The sequence below is a fragment of the Saccopteryx leptura genome, chromosome 5 (genome assembly GCF_036850995.1).
Source record: "Saccopteryx leptura isolate mSacLep1 chromosome 5, mSacLep1_pri_phased_curated, whole genome shotgun sequence".
In the NCBI taxonomy this organism is placed as follows: domain Eukaryota; kingdom Metazoa; phylum Chordata; class Mammalia; order Chiroptera; family Emballonuridae; genus Saccopteryx; species Saccopteryx leptura.
In genome coordinates this window covers 217,003,017-217,027,143 of record NC_089507.1, presented here as the reverse complement: position 1 = coordinate 217,027,143, position 24,127 = coordinate 217,003,017, and the positions used below count along the sequence as shown (strand labels likewise).

The window sequence follows — 24,127 nt, the reverse complement described above, 5'->3', positions numbered from 1 at the left end:
CGCCATCTCTCTGTCCAGAGTCAGAGGTATTAACCACATGCATTTACATAAGAGAGGTAGTTTCCGTGGGGACAAATGCCCGCAAATGGCTCATAGTTATAAGAAAAGGTTTATTTTGGCTTTTCCCTTCCTGCACCTGGCTAGCCATTCACTCCTTTCCCCACAGGTGTGGTGGAATGTCAGGGAATCTATGCTTTCCTTCCCTTTTCATTTACAATACAATGGCAAGATCCATCCTGGTTATGCCAATCACACAGTACAGAGACTATTCTCACAATTTCTCTTCACACCTTAACCCAAATTAATAAAATGTCCTCCAAGCCTCCTAAAATATTAATATTAATTCTGTAGCCTTTGGTACTTTACAACACCTGCGGGTGAAATGGCTCAGTGGCTCCTCACATGGATTCCAACAGCACGGAGCCACACTCAGAAGGCGCGCACAGAAGGAGGCGTGTGTGCTAGTCAGCTTAAACGCAGTGAGTTACCCTGGGTCACGGGAAGAGAAAGACATGCAAACTACCAGAAAAACCTCATAGCCAGCTCGCTAGACAAGCGGGACTTGGAAACCGGAAATGCCTTCTCGGATTAGAACCTTGGAGAGGACCGTCTGGACCGGAAACACCTCAGGAGAGACTGCCGCAGAGACTTCTGGGACGTGTAGTCTTACCATCTGAAACCCTGGTAACAGACTTCTTTGGAAATATTGTATGTTTTATACTTGAGTATCTTAAGAAATGAGATGGGAAGAGGTTTCTGGTTTGTTCACTTGTTAGAGCAGGGGTCCCCAAACTATGGCCTGCAGGCCGCATGCGGCCCCCTGAGGCCATTTATCCGGCCCCCGCTACACTTCCGGAAGGGGCACCTCTTTCATTGGTGGTCAGTGAGAGGAGCATAGTTCCCATTGAAATACTGGTCAGTTTGTTGATTGAAATTTACTTGTTCTTTATTTTAAATATTGTATTTGTTCCCGTTTTGTTTTTTTACTTTAAAATAAGATATGTGCAGTGTGCGTAGGGATTTGTTCATAGTTTTTTTTATAGTCCGGCCCTCCAACGGTCTGAGGGACAGTAAACTGGCCCCCTGTGTAAAAAGTTTGTGGACTCCTGTGTTAGACCATCGTGGAAAGTACAAAAAGATTGCAGTTTTTATCCCCAGTCAGGTTACATACAAGAATCATCCAATGAATGCAAAAATAAGTGGGACAAGTTATCCATGTTTCTCTCTCTCCCTCTCTCTCTCTCTCTCTCTATCCTTCTAAGTTCCACTCTCTCTCTAAAGTCAATAAATGAAAAGTTTGAAAAACAGGTCGGCTGTCACTACAGTATATACAATGTTCAGGTATTTTCAACTCTTGGTTTAAGTTCTCTCTGTTGCGTACAGTGAGAGGCGGAGCCTCCAAGGATTCTGGGAATTGTAGTTCATTCACAAATGATCAGGGAGACCAAGTGGACCTCTGACTGTAGTTCTGGTGAGCGCGGTTTGCGGAGGTGACTATTGTGCTGGAAGGAGGGACGGGAGAGTCAGTGTGTAAGGTTAGGAGCGGTGCTGGTGAGCTGGTGGATTGGAACCGCGTGGATTGAAGGCTGGTGTGCAGTTGATAGAACGGGAAGTGCGGGAGGTTTCAATCTGGAAGCCAGGACGCCGCCCCGGACGTGTATTTAGGGACGGGGAAGTGGGTAGAGACTCAGCTTGATTGGAGTTCTGAGTAGCGGGGCTCTTCCAGGGTCTTTCCGTCTCCCGCTGGGGCTGGTGAGCAGGAACTGTCATATAATTTTTTTTTTTATACTGACAGAGTCACCGGGAGGGGTAGATAGGGACAGACAGACAGTAAGAGAGATGAGAAGCATCAATTTTTTGTTACGGCACTTTAGTTGTTCATTGATTACTTTCTCAAATGTGCTTGACCCCGGGGAGGGGGGGGCGGCTATAGCAGACCGAGTGACCCCTCGTTCCAGCCAGCGACTTTGCTTCCAAGGTGGTGGTGACCTTTACTCAAACCAGATGAGCCCGCGCTCAAGCTGGCGACGTCGGTGTTTGGTATCAGTGTCCTCCGCGATCCAGTCCTTCCTTGTATGCACTGCGCCACCGCGTGGTCAGGCTTATATCATTTTTTGGAGGAGTTGAGATGATTCTGGGACATAGAATTCCCATGGGGAGATGGCTGAAGACGTGCATCTCCAAGGTTAATTTTGGCTCCGGGCACACGAGGCCAGTCAGAGCTAAATAGACAGGCGTTCTCTGTAGTGGGTGGGGGTGCAGAGCCGACCACATAGCCACCCTGCTTTTGGCAAGGGGACACCCACTAGCATCAGGCATGTGTGAATGGTAGTGAAAACACCGGATTGATTGTGAATATACAATTCTGGGTTTTTGAACTTGTTTTGTTAGGGCTGAATATGGCCCAAGTCAGTGAGTGAGTGGGGATGCGGATGGGGTGGGAGCTCTCAGGACCTGCAGTGCCTGATTTGTACAGTAAGGAGTGTGGACACGTCACATTGCTGCTCCCCCCGCAGGTGCTGGCTTCGTGAAAACACGATGGGCTTTCACAAGGAGGTTAGGAGAAGTGACCTCCTTCAGAAGCAGAAATTGATCTTAACTTCTATTTGGTCTGGAGGTAGCATTTCAGGGCAAACACATGTCTGATCCCGGGGCTGTGACGCCTGATCCTTCAGCCCTGGGAGAGCAGGACCGGGAGGAGAACAGGGAAGACATGGAGACCATGAAGAATCTGACCTTAAATCACGAGGCTAAAGGTGAGAGTTGTTGAGAGTCTGGAGAGGTGAGGAGGAGGAGTAAGGCTCTGGGCTTAGCTGAGAGCACTGTAGTGACCCCAGCTGAGTAAAGGGACTGCTCCCTCTGTCCTGGGCTCCGAGGAGCTGCTCCCCGGGGCATTCTGGGAGGCCTGCACCCTCAGAGCTTTGTTCTTCCCCTAGGTCTGCCTTCCAACTGCACTGACTCGCTCCAAGAAAAGGAGGGAAAGCCCAGAACACTGGTGAGTTGGGGTTACATTTTTTCCCTTTTTTTCTGAAATGCTGCCTTCTTTTCTGGAAAATAGGCAAACGAGATTTTTTTTTTTTCCTGGGGAAGGAAAAAAGCGAACAGTATTAGTTCATATCTGTGTCAGGCACATTGTTGTCCAATTTAGAATGACTCCTGCATTTGTGTGTTTTATTTTCTTTGTTGGAAAATCTACCCAAGATTAGTAGATTCCAGAAATGTGCAAAGTATAAAGGATATTTTTTAAAACCAAGATTATTAAAATTTTTAAATATGTATTTAATTCACTTCACATCACACTAGCTAAGATTCTGTCATTTTTTACCTTTTTATATTGAAATTTTTGAACAAATAGAGAAGCAGAGGATAGAGTGGAGAAATAGTATTTAAAAATAGTGAATTCAAACTCAATTGAACATGAACAGTACATGTCACCAAAAAAATGAATTTTTGGCCTGACCAGGCAGTGGCACAGTGGATAGAGCGTCAGACTGGGATGCGGAGGACCCAAGTTCGAGACCCCGAGGTCACCAGCTTGAGCGCGGGCTCATCTGGTTTGAGCAAAAGCTCACCAGCTTGGACCCAAGGTCGCTGGCTCGAGCAAGGGGTTACTCGGTCTGCTGAAGCCCCATGGTCAAGGCACATATGAGAAAGCAATCAATGAACAACTAAGGTGTCGCAACGAGAAACTAATGATTGAGAAACTAATGATTGACGCTTCTCATCTCTCTCCATTCCTTTCTGTCCCTCTCTCTGACTCTCTCTCTGTCTCTGTAAAAAAAAAAAAAAAAAAAATGAATTTTTGTAGGAAAGCCTGAGTTATTGACTCTGGGTTCAGGGATCCTGCTCTAGTTTCCCCTAAACTGGGAAGGATGTTCTTAATCACTTGATTGCTGACCTAGTTAATTATTCCGAATGGGGTGGGGGTGACCTTTGTTGTTCCTAGTGGCTGTGCTGGAAGAAGGACCCTCGTGGAATAGCCTCCAGCCAAACTTTTCCCATAAAAACTGCTAGGCGCTCTGACACCCCTGCATGGGCAAGTCTCTCTAGACCAGTGGTCCCCAATCTTTTTTGGGCCACAGACCGGTTTCATGTCAGAAAATATTTTCACGGACCAGCCTTTAAGGTGGGACGGATAAATGTATCACGTGACTGAGACCAGCGTCAAGAGTGAGTCTTAGACGGATGTAACAGAGGGAATCTGGTCATTTTTAAAAAAAATAAAACATCGTTCAGACTTAAATATAAATAAAACAGAAATAATGTAAGTTATTTATTCCTTCTCTGTGGACCGGTACCAAATGGCCCACGGATCAGTACCGGTCCGCGGCCCAGGGATTGGGGACCACTGCTGTAGAAGACTCTTCATTGGAAGAGTCTGCACCTGTGTACGGTGGGAGGCACATTTCCCAGCCCCCGCTGAAGCTTCCTGGTCTGGTTATGTGTCCTTCCAGTGTTTGGTGAGATTTGTACATACTTATAATTCTTTTTTAGTCTGTTGTTTTAAGTAGGTATTACTTTAAGACTCAGGCTGAGCCCTGGCCGGTTGGCTCAGTGGTAGAGCGTCGGCCTGGCGTGCAGAAGTCCCGGGTTCAATTCCCGGCCAGGGCACACAGGAGAAGCGCCCATCTGCTTCTCCACCCCTCCCCCTCTCCTTCCTCTCTGTCTCTCTCTTCCCCTCCTGCAGCCGAGGCTCCATTGGAGCAAAGATGGCCCGGGCGCTGGGGATGGCTACTTGGCCTCTGCCCCAGGTGCTAAAGTGACTCTGGTCGGGGCAGAGTGATCCCCCGGAGGGTCAGAGCGTCGCCCCCTGGTGGGCAGAGCTTCGCCCCTGGTGGGCGTGCCGGGTGGATCCCGGTCGGGCGCATGCGAGAGTCTGTCTGACTGTCTCTCCCCGTTTCCAGCTTCGGAAAAATACAAAAAAAAAAAAAAAAGACTCAGGTTGACTTTTTTTTTTTTTTGGTCTGGTGATGTTGTGTAGAGCTACAGCCCAGGCAGATATTTTTTGGTGTGGTAATCATTGCATTGATGTATTTTATCTTATGTAAGGTTACATAAGTAGTTCCAGGAGAAAGGCCAAGAGAGCCCTGCTAAGAGGACTGTCATTTCTGGAGGGGGAGGGTCAGCCTGATTGTGCATGACCAGGCCCCCCCTCCTGATTAGACACATATCCGGGGACAATAGCCTTTACTGAACTCGCCAAGACAAGTCAGGAAACACGAACAAGTGAGGAGATCCACATCCTGAGCAGGGAGCTGGGTTGGTCTCCAGAGTTGCTACAGTGTTTTACCTACAATGCTCAGTATTTAACAAAGAAAGTGTGTTGAAGGAGAGAGATGCGCAGTGAGAAAGAAAATAAGAGAACATACGAATATAAGAATGAGAGGAAGTCTGAATAAAATTTTCTGTTATGTAAAATGCAAACAGCTTTTCAGTTCTGTGCTGAGTTAGAATGTCCTTGGACATTGTGTGTATGTTGGACGATACGCTGTGGACAGCAAGTCCCCCTCAAATTGGAACTTCTCTGCCCATTTAGAACTCTTCTGTCTCAAAATCCTCCATAGTGTGTCCTCACCATCACCTTCCTAAGCCCTGCTTCAGGTTTCAATTTTTTTTTTTTTTTTGACACAGATAAAGAGTCAGAAAGGGACTGATAGGGACAGACAGGAGGGGAGAGAGATGAGAAGCATCAATTCTTCATTGCAGCACCTTAGTGATCAGTCACTGCTTCCTCACTTGTGTTTTGACGTGGGAGGTACAGCAGAGCGAGTGACCCCTTGCTCAAGCCAGTGACTGTGCTCAAGCCAGTGACCATGGGGTCATATCTATGATCCCAAGCTCAAGCCTGCGACCTTGCACTCATGCTATTGAGCCCACGCTCAACCCAGATGAGCCCATTCCCAAAACGGAGCCATCGGGGTTTTGAACCTGGTTCCTCCACATCCTAGTTCGATGCTCTATACACTGCTTGCTCAGGCCAGGTTTCAAATTGATTCACAAATAACTTCTCCAAGGAAATCATAAATGTCCAGGACCCAGGACTGGTGTATGCATCAGATCTGTGCCCCTTAAATTTTAATACAAAGCCATGGTCATGGCCATTAGAGTTGGGTACATAGAACTGTGTACTAGGGAAAGAACTAGAACAAAGTTTTGTAGCTCCAGACCTTCGAGGGTCACGAGATTTACTCATCGCACATGGAAAATTGATGGTGACTTGCTGTTCATTAACAGATTGCTTGTTTATAGGTACTGATCACGTTCAGGGATGTGGCCGTGGTCTTCACGAAGGCGGAATGGAGGAGGCTGAGCCCTGCGCAGAGGAGCCTGTACAAGGAAGTGATGCTGGAGAACATCAGGAACCTGCTGTCGCTGGGTGAGGCTGTGTTCTGTCCTTCCTTACTGCGGTAGCGGGATGGACCACCTACCGTGGGCCAGAAGGTGTTCTAGACACTTAGAGCCACACAGAAGTGAGGGAATAGCAGCCCCTGTCCATGGGGGCTTACCTATCGCGATGTATTGAGACAAATAAGAATAAAGAAGCTTCTTGTGCAGGGATAGGATGGTACATTAAACAGTGATAAGCACTTCCCAGTCTAAAATAATGTTCAAATGAAGCAGGATAAAGGAGTATCGATTGTGACAGGGCGGCGGGCTGAATATGAAATCAATGATAAGGTAACATGTGACCAAAGACGTAATGAGGTGACCGGTGGCAGGAGAAAAAATCAATCTTGCGCTGAAATAACGTCTATGCAACCTGGTGGTAGAATTTCAGGGCAAACACTGGTCTGACCCTGGAGCAGTGACGATGCCTGATCCTTCGGCCTTGGGAGAGCAGGACCGGGAGGAGAACAGGGAAGACATGGAGACCATGGAGAATCTGACCCTAAATCATGCCCCTAAAGGTGAGAATTGTTGAGAGTCTGGAGAGGTGAGGAGGAGGAGTAAGGCTCTGGGCTTAGCTGAGAGCACTGTAGTGACCCCAGCTGAGTAAAGGGACTGCTCCCTCTGTCCTGGGCTCCGAGGAGCTGCTCCCTGGGGCATTCTGGGAGGCCTGCACCCTCAGAGCTTTGTTCTTCCCCTAGGTCTGCCTTCCAACTGCACTGACTCGCTCCAAGAAAAGGAGGGAAAGCCCAAAACACTGGTGAGTTGGGGTTACATTTTTTCATTTTTCATTATGAAATGCTGGCCATTTTCCAGAGAATAGACAAACGGGATATTCTCTTTTCTTGGGAAAGGAATAAGCAGGTGATATTAGACAGTTCGTGCCTGTGTCAGGCACCATATTATTCTATTTCGAATAACTCCTGCATTTGTCTGTTTTATTTTATTTTTTATGAAGTCTACACAGGTTTTGTAGAGCCCAGGAATGTGCAAAATATAAGGGATACTTTAGAAAAACTGAGATTATTAAAAATTTTATATGTATTTAATTTCACTTCTCCTCACACTAGCTAAAGATACTGTCTTTTGCAGTGAGCATCTTTTTACTTTTTTACTATTGAAAGTTTTGAATCAGTGCAGAAGCAGAGCATAGTGTGGAGAACAGTGTAAGGTATTTTCCCAGCCAAGGTAAAAAGAAAGACTTAGCCACGAAGTGTGGAATAGCAAAAGCTTTATTCAGAACGCATCCCGGACAATGTTCTCTGGTCCGTGAGACGGGGGGGTGAGAGAATTCACACAGATTCTCTCGCGCTAGTGGGTGGTGGAGTAATTTATAGGGTCCGTAGCATGATGGCGAGTTAATATGACATGGCAAAATTTTATAGCCTGACAGACAGTCGTTCTTTTTCAAAGTGCTTCTGGGAAATTTCTTTTGGCCGGCATGGGTGCGGGTGATTTCAGCCAAAATCCGGGACCTAGTTCCTCATGTGACCTTCCCCCATTGCCAACCGACCTCACATTCTGGACTTTTATGTGAGATAGGGGTGCCGGTATTCATCTGGCTACTTCCTGCTGGTTAGGGGCGTCGTGGGGAAGGGAGGTCGGAAGGAGGTGGCTCTGAGGGGAGTCACGTATATGGATGTAGGAGCATCCGATTAACCGTGACTCGAGAAACCTTGCGATGCAGCCCTCAAAGAATCTAAGGAAGAGGAGCAAATATGAGTAATATGCTGATATTAGAGGAGGACCTAGGACAGGGGCAGCCCAGGTGAGGATGGGTGACTGCCATCAGGAGGTAAGCGGGTTGTAGGAGGAGAGATACTGGAGCAGTTTCTCTTGCAGACAGTGGAGGACATTGACGTTTTCTTCCATCAGGAGAGTCTCATTGAACAACATTGCTTTCTACTTTAACTCACTCTGGTGGCAGGTTCCCGGTGGGAGGGACGGGAGCAACAGGAGGATCTGCAGGGCCCAACCTTTTAGTGAGTCAGAGACGGGTGGAGCCCAGTGGTTCCGACTGCCAGCGGTCCTGCATGGGGGCAGCTTGAGGCGAGAGACATGGTGCCAAGGTGTTTGCCCAGGAGATTGGCTGCAGTAGGAGTAGTCAGTATTACCGTATGGGGTCCAGATGGGAATTGGGAGGGATTCTTCAAGCGGATGTGAACGGGTGGGTGGTAGGCAGCTACTACAGGGGTAGAAGTGTCCCAGACTTGAGGGTTGACAATATCTGGTGGAATAGAGGGTGTGACCGGGTTAGGGTGATCTGTGGTAGTGGGAGAGCCTTCAGTCAGGAGTGGTAGAAGTAAGTGGGAAGATGTTGTAGCTAGATACTGGTTTTGAGACTGTGTAGTATGTCCCGACCCAGAAGGGGTACAGGGCATGAGGGCATAACTAAGAAGGAGTGTGAAAAGGGGATTCCGTCCAAACTGCATGTTGGGTGGCACGTGAAAGGGGAAAGAAGGGGTCCCATCCACTCCCATAACTGAGACCTGTGAGGTCCAGAGTGAGATGGCAGAACAGAGAAGGTAGTCCCATGTCCACAAGAAGTGAGATGGTCTCACCCGCTACCTGTAGCATTACCCGGGGCTTGGCGAGGGTGATGGGGGTCTTCGGGTCTTCGAGTCCGGGCCGCGTCAGTCTTCCATGAGGCCGAGGAGTTTGAGCGGTGGGCCCGCCTGGCTGGATTGGCCTCCCATTTGGGCGGCTTTTCCTCCGCGTAGAGGCGCCGGTGAAAAGGTAGTTGCTTAAAGGGGTCAGTTGCTCTGCCAGTGACCGTGCTGCTTGCAGTTAGGGCAGGGCTTAGTGGGCGGCCTCGGGCAGGGGCATTGTCGGGCCCAGTGCTGCCACAAGAGCCTGAGTTTGGGGCGTCACCTTCTGCTGCATGCGGGCCTGGCGAGCAGCCTCAGCCTTTCCCTCCCGACCATTAAAAACTTTAAATGCCACGTTCATCAGGTCTCCGATAGGGGTCTGGGGGCCCTCGGTATAGGCGGTGGGATTAGAAGAGTAGGAGCCTAAACACTTCTCAATTGCAGACAGATCAGAGAGGGAGAAAGGAACAGGAAACTGAACAACTCCTTCCGCTCCCGCCACCTCGCGGAGAGGACAGAGAAGGTTGTCTCCCTCTTGTGGCTCAGAGCGGGATCTGGTGTGAGCACTGACAGGGGAGGAGAGCGAGGGACTGGTATTTGCAGGCGAATGAGAAACAGGATCCGTTGAAGGGACAGGAGGACCCCAGTAGGACGGAGGGCATCATGCAGGAGGGTTAGGGAGTTCCTCAGGGAGGTCGGCAAAGGAGGACAGATGAGAAGTGGAGGGTTCAGCTGAGGTTTCTCTGGCCACAAGGACCTGCGCTGTGGAGCAGGCGGCACAGAGATTAGGACGGGAGTGCAAATACCCAAATATCAGAAGCCCTGAATGTAAGCGATCTCCGACCATTTCCCAGTTCTCTGGCAGTAGTTCTGTAAATTGGTGAGGATGGCAAAATAGAAAGTCCCTTCAGGAGGCCATCTGGTATGATTATCCAGTGGGTTCTGTGGCCTGGGCACAGTGGAGAAGAACCGTTTCTTCTTCTGTAGGGAGGGAGAGATTCCAGGTAAGGCACCCAGGGGTGTCCCCGAGCCAGGTTTACATCCCTGTGCCCCCCATGGCCACCCTCAGTCTCTGAGTGACCAGAGAAGAGAATTGGTGTCCTGTAACTCAACCCCTGTCCTCCAGATGGTTAGGTAGAGTGGGTGTGTCTGGGACGTCTCCACGGGCACAAACGCACTCGGAACAGAAAAGAGGTCCCTGACGCAGCTGTGATTACGGACAGAGAGCCTCCTCAGAAAGAACTGAGGGGAGGCTGGAGGCAGGGGACTCACCACGCCGTGTGCTGAAGTGGGTGGGAGGTCGGAGGTCCTGGTTCTTCCTCGGAAGGGAAGGGGAGAGGAGAGGTCCCAGCAGATTTCAAGCTCCTCCCAGGTTTAGGCACGAAATGTAAGGTATTTTCCCCACCGAGGGAAAAAAAAAAAAGACTTCTCCACAAAGTTTGGAATAGCAAAAGCTTTACTTAGAGCGCGTCCCGGATGAGATTCTCTGGTCCGCGAGACAGGGGGCCAGAGAAGTCACGCAGATTCTCCTGTGCGGGGGGACAGGGGTGGTAACTTACAGCGTCGGAAGGGAGATGGTGAGTTAATATGACGTGGCGAAATTTCATTGTCTGACACACAGTCTTTCTTTTTCGAAGTGCTTCTGGGAAGTTTCTTTTGGCGGGCATGGGTGTGGGCGGTTTTAGCCAAAGTCCTGGACCTGGTTCCTCACGTGACCTTTCCTTATTGCCAACTGATCTCACAAACAGTATTTTAAAAATATGTGGATTTGAACTCAATTGAACATGGGACATAAGAGTCACACACACAAAAAAAATGGTTGAAGGAATGACTGAGTTATTGACTCTGGGTGAGAGATCCTGCTCTATTTTCCCCTAAACTGGAAAGGATGTTCTTAATCACTTGATTGCCAATCTAGTTAATTATTCTGAATGCGGTGACCTTTCTTTGTTTCTAGAGACTGTGCAGGAAGGGCCCTTAGTGTATTGTTTTAACTAGCTATTACTTTAAGATGCAGGGTGATGTTCTATTCATCTGGTGAAGTTGTGTAGCTCATCGTTGTGTTGATTCTTTTTGTTTATTGTACTGAAGGTTACATAAGTAGATCAGGGAGAATGACCACGGGAGTCCAGTCGAAAGGACTGTCATTCTGGAGGGGGAGGGTCAGCGGGATTGTGCCTGTCCAAGGCCTCTCCTGCTGATTAGACACATCATCGGGGGCAATAGACTTTACTGAATGTCCGAAAACATGAAGAGTCAGAAAACATGAAGAAGTGAGAGGAGCCACAGCCTGAGGAGGGAGCTGGGTTGGTCTCCAGAGTTGCTACAAGGTTTTACCTAAAATATCCAGTATTTAACAAAGAAAGTGAATTGAAGTGGAGAGACGCAGGGTGAGAAAAAAAAGAAAGAACATACAAATATGAGAATGAGAGGAATTCTAAATAAATTTCCCTGTTATGTAAAATAAAAGCAACTTTCCAGTTCTGTGCTGAGTTACAATCTGCCTGGACTGTCCATTCATCCTTCCCTTACTGGTTATGAGATGTGTGTTGGACGATACGCTGTGGACACCAAGTCCCTTTCAAACTGGAACCTTTCTGCTCTTTCGTCTCAGTATTCCTCCACAGTGCGTTCTCACGGTCATCTTCCTGAGCACCGCTTCCGGTTTTAATGTTTCTTTGGAACAGATGGAGAGAGTCTGAGAGAGGGACCGACAGGGACAGACAGAAAGGTAGAGAGATGAGAAGCATCAGTTCTTCATTGCAGCACCTTGGTGTTCGGTCATTGCTTCCTCACTTGTGCTTTGAGGTGGAAGGTGCAGCAGAGCGAGTGACCCCTTCCTCAAGCCTGAGACCTTGGGCTCAAGCCAGCGACCGTGGGGTCAAATCTATGATCCCACGCTCAAGCCAGAGGCTGTGCACTCATGCTGTTGAGCCCACGAGTTAGCCGGATGAGCCTGCGCTCATGACGGCGACATCGGGTTTCCGTACCTGGGTCTTCCGCATCCTGGTTCAATGCTGTAATCACAGTGCCACTGCCTGGTCAGGCTGGGTTTCAAAGTTATTGACAAATTACTTCTGCATGGAAATCACAAATATTCTGGGCCCAAGAATTGGCTGTATGCATCTGCTCCATGTCCTTTAGATTTTAATACAAAGCCATGGTCGTGGCCAAAACAATTTGGTACATAGAACTGTGTACTTGGGAAAGAACTGGAACAAAGTTTTGTAGCTCCAGACCCTCAAGGGTCATGAGATTTACTGATTGCGCTTGGAAAATTCATGGTGACTTGCTGTTCATTAAGGAATTGCTTGTTAATAGGTACCGATCACGTTCAGGGATGTGGCCGTGGTCTTCACAAAGGCGGAATGGAGGAGGCTGAGCCCTGAGCAGACGAGCCTGTACAAGGAAGTGATGCTGGAGAACATCAGGAACCTGCTCTCGCTGGGTGAGGCTGTGTTCTGTCCTTCCTTACTGCGGTAGCGGGATGGACCACCTACCGTGGGCCAGAAGATGTTCTAGACACTTAGAGCCACACAGATGTGAAGGAATAGCTACCCCTGTCCATGAGGGCTTACTTTTTTACGATGTATTGAGACAAATAAGAAAGAAGAAAGCCCTGGCCGGTTGGCTCAGCGGTAGAGCGTCAGCCTAGCGTGCGGAGGACCCGGGTTCGATTCCTGGCCAGGGCACACAGGAGAAGCGCCCATTTGCTTCTCCACCCCTCCGCCGCACTTTCCTCTCTGTCTCTCTCTTCCCCTCACGCAGTCGAGGCTCCATTGGAGCAAAGATGGCCCGAGCGCTGGGGATGGCTCTGTGGCCTCTGCCTCAGGCGCTAGAGTGGCTCTGGTCGCAACATGGCGACGCCCAGGATGGGCAGAGCATCACCCCCTGGTGGGCAGAGCTTTGCCCCTGGTGGGCGTGCCGGGTGGATCCCGGTTGGGCGCATGCGGGAGTCTGTCAGACTGTCTCTCCCTGTTTCCAGCTTCAGAAAAATGAAAAAATAATAATAATAAAATAAAATAAAAAAAAAAGAAAAAGAAAAAAGAAAGAAGAAGCTTCTCGTGTAGGGATAGGATGATATGTTAGACAGTGATAAGCAATTCTAGTAAAAAATAATGACCCAATGAAGCAGGATAAAGGAGTATCGATTACTACATGGCGGCGGGCTAAATATGAAATCAATGAAAAGGTAACATGTGACCAAAGACGTAATGTGGTGATGGAGTTAGACTCTGTGTGTGAAAGGAAATAGCATTTCAGGTGGAGACGTGTTGGCACTAAGACATTAAGGAAGGGATGGTCCCTCCCAGGGGTAGGGAATTGTAAGGAGGCCGGTGGGACTCCAAGTGCAGTTTGCACGTGGGAGAGTAGAGAGAAAGCCTTCAGCAACCATCAGAGGTTTGTATTCTATACGCTACGTTTTTCTCTTATTTAGAAACTTACATTGATTCTTTAGTCCTAGGGTGATAAATACTTTCGATTGCAACATTACCCTGAGTCAGCCGTTGTCCACTTTTTCAGTAAAGGGCCAGAGAATAGCTATTTTAGGTGTTTTGTGTGCGATGTGATCTCTAACTGCTCTGCACTCTCTCCCTGTCATCCTCAGTAGCCAGGACAGTACATGGATGAAAGAGTCCGATTGTGTCCCAGGAAGGACTTCTTCTTTGGACACCAAAGTTTGAATTTTATATCAGTTTATGCTATTATTTTTTTTTTACTTGTTTCTATCTTGTAAACAATTTAAAAACCATCCTGAGCCTGTGAACTATACAAAGAGAGGGGAGGATGAAATAGGTCTGAAGCTCCATTTCTCCCACCCCTTGTTCTAGGTCAGTGCTGTGCAAATACAGGGTGAGCCACGGGGATGATTTAAAATTTTCTAGTAACTACATATTAAAAAAGGTAGACATGAATGGGTGAAATTCACAATCTTATGTCATCCAATCTTTCAAAATATTTGACACGTAATGAAAATATTTAAAAAGTTCTTAAATCTTTTCTTAAGTGAGAAGCAGTGAGTCAGTGAGAAAGACTCCCGCTTGGGCCCCGACTGGGATGAACCCACAAGGCCTGAACCAGGTGATGCTCTGTCCCCCTGGGGCCATGGCCTTGTTGCTTGGCAACAGAGCTATTTTAGCACTTGAGGCGAGGCCATGGAGTCATCCTCAGTGTCTGGGTCCCACTTCCTTCACCTGAGTCATGGCTGGAGGAGGAGAAGAGAGAGATTGAGGGAGAGAAGGGAGATGAGAAGGGGTAGAAATGCAGATGGTCACTTCTCTTGTTCTGGCCAGGAATCAAACCCAGGACACCTACATGCTCGGCCGACGCTCCAGCACTGAGAGCACAGGCCAGGGCCAACGCTCATGCCTTGTATTTCCTCTTGTTCAGCTCTTTCGGTTCTGGAATCCTGGGCAAAAGAACCAGCCTCTGTTTGAGTCTGGTATTTCTTGTGTGTGACAGAGACAGAGAAAGGGACATATAGGGACAAACAGGCAGGAACAGAAAGAGATGAGAAGCATCAATTTTTCGTTGCCGCACCTTAGTTGTTCATTGATTTCTTTGTCATATATGCTTTTACTGCGGGGAGTGGGGGTGACAGCAGAGCAAGTGACTTCTTGCTCAAGCCAGCGAGCGACCTTCGGTTCAAGCCAGTGAGCCTTGTTTAAAGCAGAGGAGCCCGTGCTCAAGCTGGCGACCTCGGGGTTGTGAACCTGAGTCTTCCGCATCCCGGTCTGACTACCCTGCGCCAGCGCCGGGTCAGGCTGGGTCTGGTGTTCATACAGAAGAAGGGAGAAAGCAGCAATGAGGAAACCACTGTGGCTTTGAAAATGTGTTGCCAAGTGGTAGTAACTTTTCACCAATCTCTGTTGGCAAGTGTGATGTCAGTGTGATGAGATTGGTCCGGGGGCAGGGTTCCAAAATCCTGAAACGATGAACCCAGCTTTCTTGTCCGTGGCAGAATTTGCAGTATAATTTCCGCCACGGACAAGAGTGGATGGAGCGTCGGACCGGGATGCGGGAGGACCCAGGGTCGCTGGCTCAGGGTGGGGGGTGGGGGGGTCACTCGGTTGGCAGTAGCCACCCCCCACCCCCAGTTAGGGCACATGTGGGAATGCGATCGGCGAGCAACTGGGGCGCCGCGGCGCAGAGCTGATGCTTCTCATCTCTCTCTCTTCCTGTCTGTCCCTCTCTCTGAGTCTCTGTCGCGGTGACAAATTAAATAAATAAATAAAATTAGAAACCAGTAAGTTTAAAAGAAAAGAAATTATTTCTTCTAAGTATTTGTTTGCAGATGGGCAAGCTGACACTCAGATTCAGTTCTTATACACTCTGTTCAACCGCTGTGTAATGTAGCGTTTCTTATGTTTGGAAGCCCTCCTGATCAAGTAACTTTTTATGTGTTCAGGTTTTTTTTGTTTTTTTTTTTTTTTTAATAAGTAAAGTCATAGTGATTTCCACATAGGTCCTAGAAACTGTCACCCCCAAGTACAACAGAAGTATAAACAGGGCATCAGTGGGAGGGTCATGGCTTGGCTGACTTACTAGAAAGAAACAGCTGGTGGTATTGAAGGTATTTACAGGGCAGATTGCTGACCTGGAAGGCGCCCAGTCTGAGTGACATGTAGAAGATGTTTCCGGGATGGTTCCACTGGATTGCCATAGAAAAGGGACTGTGTAGAAATAGAACCTAAAGAAATCATTAGTGGAAACAAAGGATGTTGTACAGCTATGATTAATAACAGGTGTGGCAGGAGGGCCCTAGTTTACCTGAGAGAAGGGGGGACTCCCTGCAGGTATGTTGGGACTTCTCTGACCAAACTTTCTTTCTCCAGCAGAATCAAAGCCAGAAACGGACCCCTGCTCCTGCCAACTTTTGGATTTCTCCCGGGAGTCACTACCCAGCCAGCAGGTGATTCCCGTGCGCTCGGACATGTGTGACTTCTATCCGGGGGATTCAGGTCAGAGGCATCAGGAGCGGACGTCTTTTTCTCAGAGTTGCTGGAGTGAAATCACAGAACGTGAAAGCAGAGAAGATGGCTTGAGACTTTCGTTTGTGAGGACGGAGGAGGGGGAAACCTCAGGCGCATTCCACAGCCCACCCCGAGGACCTTCCAGAGAAGGTCATGAGGTGCTGGAAATAGAGCCCAGCTCAGTCCAAGGGGTAAGCCCTGTGCAGACAGACAAGGGGAGGAAGGAATTAGAAACCCCGAGATCTGGAGCTGTGAGCTGTACTGAGCTCAAACCAGACAGCAGCCTGGAATCTAACGTTATGGCAGACAGGGTGACCCTCTCGGGGGAGAAGCCCTATGTTTGCAGGCAGTGTGGGCGAGGCTTCACACTTAAGTCACACCTCCTCACACACCCTGAAGTGCACTCTTCAATGAAGAATCCTTTCCTGTGTGATGAGTGTGGCCAGAGATTTGGTGATAAATCAAATATCATGATACAACAGTGGACGCACTTGGGGGGAAAGCCCTTCTTGTGCCCAGAGTGTGGACAAGGATTTACTTTTAAGTCACACCTCAAGATACACCAGAGGACTCACTCAGGGGAGAAGCCCATTGTGTGCCCGGATTGTGGACGAGGATTTGGTGATAAATCAGCTCTCAGGAAACACCAGAGGATTCACTCGGGGGAGAAGCCCTTTGTGTGCTCGGAGTGTGGAGGAAGATTTACTTTTAAGTCACACCTCAGGACACACCAGAGGACTCACTCTGGGGAGAAGCCCATTGTGTGCCCAGATTGTGGACGAGGATTTGGTGATAAATCAGCTCTCAGGAAACACCAGAGGATTCACTCGGGGGAGAAGCCCTTTGTGTGCCTAGAGTGTGGACGAGAATTTAGTCAAAAGACACACCTCAGGACACACCAGAGGACTCACTCTGGGGAGAAGCCCTTTGTGTGCCCAGAGTGTGGACGAGGATTTAGTCAAAAGATACACCTCAGGACACACCAGAGGACTCACTCTGGGGAGAAGCCCTTTGTGTGCCCAGAGTGTGGACGAGGATTTGGTCATGAGTCATCCTTCAGAAGACATCAGAAGACTCACTCGGAGGAGAAGCCCTTTGTGTGCCCTGAGTGCGGACGAGGATTTGGTGATAAGTCACACTTCTGGAGACACCAGAGGACTCACTCAGGTTGAATCCTTTTATGTGTGGTGAGTGTAGATGAGGCTTTAGCTAGAAAGCAGCCTGCTTAATCAGTGGAGGACATATCGAAGGACAAGTGTGATATTTGCAGGAAATGTGGGTGAAGCTTTATTTACACATCAGATGTCATCAGACGCCTGAGGACACAAGGAGTGTGTAAGGTTTGTGTATGCAGGAACCTCGGTCAAGACTTCAGTAATCAGTGAGACCTCATCTTACACCAGACAAACACCACACCGACTGTGTCTGTGTGTGTAGTAGTGAACCTGCAGAGATGTGTCATCAGGCACCAAGGACACATTTACCAGAGGAGTCGCATGCATGCAGCATGCAGGTAGCTCTAGCCGTACGTCTGCCCCCATTGCACAAGGAGGATGCACTTAGAAAGGAAATGTGTGTGCAGGGACTGTGGGTGAGGTGTGAGCAATAAGTCAACATTGACCGAACAGCCAGTGTCCAGCAGTCATACCATGAGGGCGTACTCAGGGAGGGGCCGTGTGTTTGCAGGGATTGTGGACAGGGATCCTGTGATCATGCATCCTTGTTCTCATGCCATAAAGAGATCCTTCAGTGGGGATCCTTCAGTGGTTATCCTGCCCAGATCACCTTATCAGGACCCACACCCCTGCAGCTGCTGATAACTGCTGCTGATGGGCACAGTGATGAATTCTTCTCTGGGACCTTCTCTCAGCCACAGGGAATGGCCCCTTTACACAGGGTGGCTTCTGGCCCATGACTGATTGAGATGGAGAAACAAAACCTCACCCCTTGACTCTGTTCAGTTCAGATGGTCATCCTGGGTCAGGAGTGCCCATGAGATCTCAGCTGTGAACACACTACAGGTCAGCTTCTTCCTCTGCCCATTCCAGCCCTCATTCACCAATAAACCACTCAATTCTCCATCCATTGTCTCTCCAGGGACTCCACTGTGAGACACCTTAAGTGTATAAGGAGTAAAGTCACAGCTGTGACCATATGCCACCCCTCACAAATGTCAGCGTACACACTCTATGTGTGTGAGATGAATGGGCACAGACTAGGGAAAATCTCACCTCAGGATACATCATAGAACAGCTGCATTGTAGGCAACCGGCCATCTAACTTTGAATTCTCTATGACGTGATTGGGAAACTGTAGTTAACAGCCCTGAGTGTTTTGGATGCAACACCAGGACACTCTGTGAGTGAGTGATCTTTGTGCAGACAGAGAGATGCTCCTGAAGAGGCTTTAGAGGGGGTGGCAGGAAGGGAGGGGCACAAAGAAAAACAGATAGAAGGTGACAGAAGACAATTTGACTTTGGGTGATGGGTATGCAACATAATCAAATGTTAAAATAACCTGGAGATGTTTTCTCTGAACATATGTACTCTGATTTATCAATGCCACCCAATTAAAATTAATTAAAAAGAAAGAAAAGTAGATTCTAGATTTCCCCTTCCCTTTTACTTGTTAATCAGGAAAACAAAAAGTATGTTGTGACAAATACTAGCCCTATCTTCACTCAGCCCAAAGTCCCTTATTCATTCATTCTTTTCCCTTATTACCTGACCTTCCTCCCCTGTAATCCTGTTGCCTTTGTTCTTGTAAAGAAGTTTTGTCCTCTGCTCAGTAAAAGCTGTGAGAAGCAGGGTTCCGGAGGTCGTCATTGCCTGTCCCCACAGGCCTCTCCCTCTTCCCCTTGCAATCAGTTTGTGTCTTGAGTAGGTTTTTTTCTCGGAGACTCTGGATGTTGGTAGTTCCGGTTGGGCTGCGCTACTACACTACATTTGGAGAAACTTTAGGTGGCCTGGGAGGGACTCTGTGCGAAGCTTTAGCAATCAGTCACACCTCATAGGGCACCAGGGGACACTCAGGGAGAAGAGAGAAGTGGGCAGGGTTTGTGGGTGGAGCTTTATCCTGTTGTTTCTCCTCTACCTTCCAAGAGGACATTCTTGATCCCAGGAATCACTACCTCAGTTATGAGTCACCTTTGAGGGGCTTTCAGAAGCCTTGAACCCTCCCTCCTGCTCTGTGTGAGACAGGATGGCACTAGCTACTCAATAGACATGTCTTTATTTTTTTCAGTTTTTGTAAATGGAATAAAGAAATAAAAGATTTCATTGAAGTAAACTAAGAATGACCACTTTTATATTTGTGTCGGGTAAACAGATGTTTCCAGGTTTGCTCCTTTGTGTTGGGGCAGCGCCCTGTGTGTATAGTGTATGGAAGGATGCAGGTGCTGCCCTCAGGGAAGGAGATTGCAAACTGGATTGCCTTCCTGCTTGGGAGGGGCAATTGTTTCCTATTGTTTGCTGGAGAATGTTTTTTCCCCCCAGAGTGTTTTTGCTGGAGAGTGCATAGGGAGAGAGAAAGTTGAAGTGCTGGGAGCCCTACTGAGTTTTGTGGGGAGCCCAGGACTCCTGTAGAGCCTGAGAATGAGTCTGGGTTTTGGAGCCTTGAGTGAGACGGAAGTGGTCTCCACTGCCTGTTTGCTCCTCTGTGTTACAAGACTAATAAACAGAATGGCCCCCCACTTCCTGTCTCCACTGTTCCTTTACCTTCTGCCAGAATCCAATGTGAACCTGCATCTGCATGGCCATGGCCGGGGCCACCAGCTTTACAATTTTCATACTCAGTTCATCCTCATGTTTTCTTGTCCTTCTGTTCCAGGAAAGTCTTTCATGAGCTCAGTCTGTGCCCCTTAGTCACACATGCATCTGGGAAAGAGTTCACATTCACAGCCCAGGTTTCCTGCATGAATCCAACCCCTGAGAAATGAGTAAGTCCCAAATAAATCTAGTAGATTTGTTGGGGAATCTGAGCCTTTGCATGGAAAGGATGATCAAGGTTCCAGAGGGGAGCGACTTCCCAGGTCGCCAAGGCCTGGATTGCTGCTTCTCCTAAAGGGTTACTCCCACTGGCTGCAGTGAAGGCTCCATCTCCTGGGTTTTCTTCCTCCCAATCTACTCAGGTGTCTGCTGAATACCTCTCATCCCCATCAAGACATCACTGTTTGTTAACGGTATTTTCAAGTCCAGCATTTTCACGGACAATTTATATTCCATATTATAAGTGCAGGTCCTTTAGGTAAGACCTGTCCTCCCATCATGAATCATTGCTTTGGGCCTATTAGCTACTCAAGAGTTTAAACACCCATAGAGCTGCAATGCAAAGTCACCTCAGGTCTCCAATCCACAGGTCCTGTTTAGACACATTGTTGGGCAGATAAAATATATTATGCTCACTTTGTTAAAGATGGCGCTGCCCACATGGAAGCCCATTGCCCAGGTGATATTAATGTGTGTAGGGGACAGGCTGTGGGCAAGCAGGATTCTTGTAGCCTGTGGCTTGGTTATACGACTAAGCCTTTCCCACCCTTTTTGATGTGGGGTGGTATAATCCCATCATGCCTCAGATAAGTGACTTTGTATTAGAGACTTCCCTATTTTGTATATTGGATTAAAAGGTTTTGATTTCTACACTATAAAATGGGGGCAGAACGGGAGCTTGCTCTCTTGGTTCCTGGGATTAGGATAGAGCAGAGAGAGGCCACGTGGAGGAGGCCAGGAGAAGCAGCCAAGATGGCGGAGTGTTGAGTGAGAAGCCAGTTTGTGCAGAGTTTGTGCAGGGAGAAGGAAGGAGATGGGGAACAGAGGTGAATAAGTCTGGTGAGCTAGAAACCTTAGATTCTAGGAAACTCGGATAAGTCAGTAGCTTTATGAGCACTGAATGAGTGGGGTTTGGAGCCCAGTGTGTGTTTTTACTTGCCTGCCGGGTGCAAGCTAGGATTAAAGATGATGGCCCATTAGTTTTTGGCTCCATTGTTTCTTTACCGACTGTCCGAATCCAATGCGAACCTGCATGGGTCAGGCGGCTGTGATGGTGTCCGTGGATACTGGCCTTATAGACATCATCCTACTATTTTCTCCAAGACAGCTTCGTCATACCCCAGCTGTTATTTCTTAGTCCAAAGACCCGGTGCTTTGGCCAAGCCCTTTCTTACACCTGTTCCCCCTGAGCCCATGGAGCCCAATTGGACAGTTCAAAATATGAGAAAAAAAGCCTGACCAGGCGGTGGTGCAGTGGATAGAGCGCCGTCTGGGATGCAGAAAACCCAGGTTTGAGACCCGGAGGTCGCCAGCTTGAGTGCGGGCTCATCTGGTTTGAGCAAAGCTCACCAGCTTAAACCCAAGGTCGCTGGCTCGAGCAAAGTGTTACTTGGTCTGCTGAAGGGCCCGCAGTGAAGGCATATGAGAAAGCAATCATTGAACATGTAAGGTGTCGCAACGAGAAACTTGTTAGATTCAGGGAGTACTGACATGCTGGGGCTGCCAAGAGTGTACAAGGTCCCTGTGACGCTGAGAACAAAGAGTTCAGCAACATCCTGCATTGAGTCAGAGACCCTTATCAGAAGTTTATGTTTGAAATTCTCCACTGAGTAATACCCCCCCTGTAACTGCGCACGACCTCCCTAGCCAATAGCTAACAGCCACATCAGCTTCTGTATGATGCTTGCTCATCCTAGATAGCCACCCTATAAAAAGGAGCCATTGTAGAAGCTCGGGGCTGCAGTCCCTGCACAGTTTGTTGGCTGCGCAGGTTTGGGGGGCTGCAGTGCTCTAGTCTCTTCGGAGGCGTGGGTTGCCTGCAGTCCCTGCTCAGGTTTGGGGGGCTGCAGTGCTCCAGTCTCTTCGGAGGCGTGGGTTGCCTGCAGTCCCTGTGCAGGTTTGGGGGGGGGGGGGCTGCAGTGCTCCCTTGCATGGGTTGCCTGCAGTCCCTGTGCAGGTCTGCAATAAAACTTATAAAATTCACTTTGTGTCTGCTGTGGTCTTTCTCGCTGGGATGTAACAGATGGAGGCCCCACCGAGATTGGCCGTGTAAGACCCCTCCTCACAGAGTGGGCTGCAGCAGACATTGGTAGCTGGCCAGCCTCCGGCAGTTGCCATTTGGAAACTGAATTTGGCTGATTTGAAACCTTTGGAGTCTCGAGACTGTTTGGTAAGGAAGCTTCCTCTTTGAATATTTGGAAACAGAGCTCTGGTTAGAAAAGGGTGTAGTGGAGCAGGCGGGACGCCACCTGATTTCTCCCCACCCGGTTGGTCAGTCGGGGAACGCAGGACACTGCCTTCTCCCTTTGGTTTTGGTTTAGAAGTTTTGTTTGTTTTGTGTGCATATTTGGTTTGTTTGTCTGCTACTGGAATGGCCAAGTTAAGAGCAGACTGGCCAAACCAAGGATTGCTAGACCCATAGAAAACATAGAGAGTCTAGCGTACTATCACCAGCACCCACCTGCAGGCAGGTGGCACGGTCAGTATGCAGCCAGTATAGCAGCAGAGGTAGAGAAAGAAAAGGCAGCCAGGCTGCAGCTGGCTGCAGGAGAAGTGGCAGGCTCCCCTCACAGTTTCAGGCACTTGCCCCTCCCCCTTGGGCACCGGCTCAAGGGCTGAGCCACTGCTTAGTCAGGCAAAAGATAACAGCGCTCTAAGTTAGAGGTTACCATCACCTTGCTACAGCCCCTGCCCTCCTCTGCTTTGGCTCCGGGGAATCCCTGCCTCCTATCTGGAGCCAGACCCGAGGAGAAGATTTAGGGAATACGGCCCCTTCTAAACCCACTGCTTTAGCCATAATAGAATTGTATAGTCTGTCAAGTACAAAGACTTCCTTTTTGTACCAAGGATCTGTTGTTGTATTCCCAATTTTGCTCTCTTAGTCAAGCCCCTCAGTGAGATCTTCTGAGCATGGCTTTTAAGGTCTATAATGACCAAGGAAGTAAAAGAAAAGGCAAATAAGGCCCAAAAGAAGTCAGGAAATACCAACTTTTGGCTCCAGCACTCTAAGGGGCTTCATAGCATGTCATCAAGGCCCTGCTCCAGAGTGGAAAGAAAGGTCATTGGACTGAAGCCTGCCAGGCTTCCGGGCCCCACCAGTTGACACACCTGTGCTGTGGAAAGAGGGATATAAGAAGGTAAGCTGCCCCCTTGCTCCATGGAGGGAGGGTTCAGTCTCTTCTAGCCCTGCTCCAGCTACCTGTGACCTGACCTTGCCCAGCATGCTGGAAATTGCCACTGAAGGCCCAAGGACATCGTTCACGAGCCTAAGGTATTTCTTCCAAGTAGCAGATAAGCTAATAACACAAGGGCCATCTACTATGCCTTGCTTGAATATTTAAGTTTTATTTATCCCTCAAAGATCTCTACTGTGGGTATTGACAGTCTGGTTTTATTGCTTTATTTAATGTTTAGTATCTCTTTTATTTCTCTTATCTCAATGCCCCATGCCTATTATAGGCTAGGACCTGCTGCTAATTCCAGCTAGAAGTAGTGGTCACTAGGACTTAAACTCTAACTGCAAAGTGTAGAAATGTAACACCCTTTCCCTAAGTACTTACAGGTTTTATAGGTTACTCAGCAAACTGTTCAAAGACTGTCCAAGAGGCACTTCTAGCAGTACACCACCCAAGGACTGACTCCCACCTAGACGGATCCAGACACCATGAACCTGACCACTCCCACTACTGCCAAGGTAGAAGGCATACCTGCCTGGGTCCACTGCAGCCGGCTGAAGCTTGCAGTCCCAGCAGAGACACCTTTGTGGACAGCGAAGACTGACCCTGCCAACCCTTGTAAGCTGACCCTGAGAAGGACCGCATGCCCTGCTTCAGCCACAAACCAGAAGTTAACTGGTCCACGCATGGAGACTTTGGGGAGGGAGGGAAACTAAGGTAAAGGAAAGCCAAATAAGTCATCTTAAGGTTTGATGCATGTACTACTATGAGTCATACAGAAAGGGGGTGTAAGTCCCTTGGCTGAGAGAGAAGCTATAACGTAAATGAAAATTATGTATGTGCTCATAGCTACCACTATAGAATAATCTGTGAATATTGCTCATGTGTGCAATAGGCTACTTATGAAAAGGACACCTCCAAAAAGCAATCTGTAAAAGAAGATTACTTAGTACTAACTTAGTCTTTGCTGAAGGTTAAGGTTTTTAGGAATTAAGAATTCTGATAAATTAGAAAGG

General features: G+C 48.5%; 1 protein-coding gene across 1 annotated transcript; it reads left to right on the top strand.

Moving 5' to 3' along the window:
* Positions 1-1,515: 1,515 nt before the first annotated feature.
* LOC136405165 (zinc finger protein 343-like) lies at positions 1,516-21,645 on the top strand. Its single transcript, XM_066384256.1, has 5 exons — positions 1,516-1,752; positions 2,517-2,756; positions 2,937-2,995; positions 6,250-6,376; positions 15,812-21,645. The coding sequence occupies exons 2-5, from the start codon at positions 2,639-2,641 to the stop codon at positions 17,119-17,121; spliced, it is 1,614 nt and encodes a 537-aa protein (XP_066240353.1). The 5' UTR covers positions 1,516-1,752; positions 2,517-2,638; the 3' UTR covers positions 17,122-21,645.
* Positions 21,646-24,127: the final 2,482 nt, after the last annotated feature.

Excerpts from the sequence above, each read along its gene's own strand:
- LOC136405165 (XM_066384256.1), top strand. The coding sequence starts at position 2,639 with ATGTCTGATCCCGGGGCTGTGACGCCTGATCCTTCAGCCCTGGGAGAG. Across the intron at positions 2,996-6,249 it reads AGGGAAAGCCCAGAACACTG|GTACTGATCACGTTCAGGGA; the intron begins GTGAGTTGGGGT and ends GCTTGTTTATAG. Across the intron at positions 6,377-15,811 it reads CAGGAACCTGCTGTCGCTGG|CAGAATCAAAGCCAGAAACG; the intron begins GTGAGGCTGTGT and ends TTCTTTCTCCAG.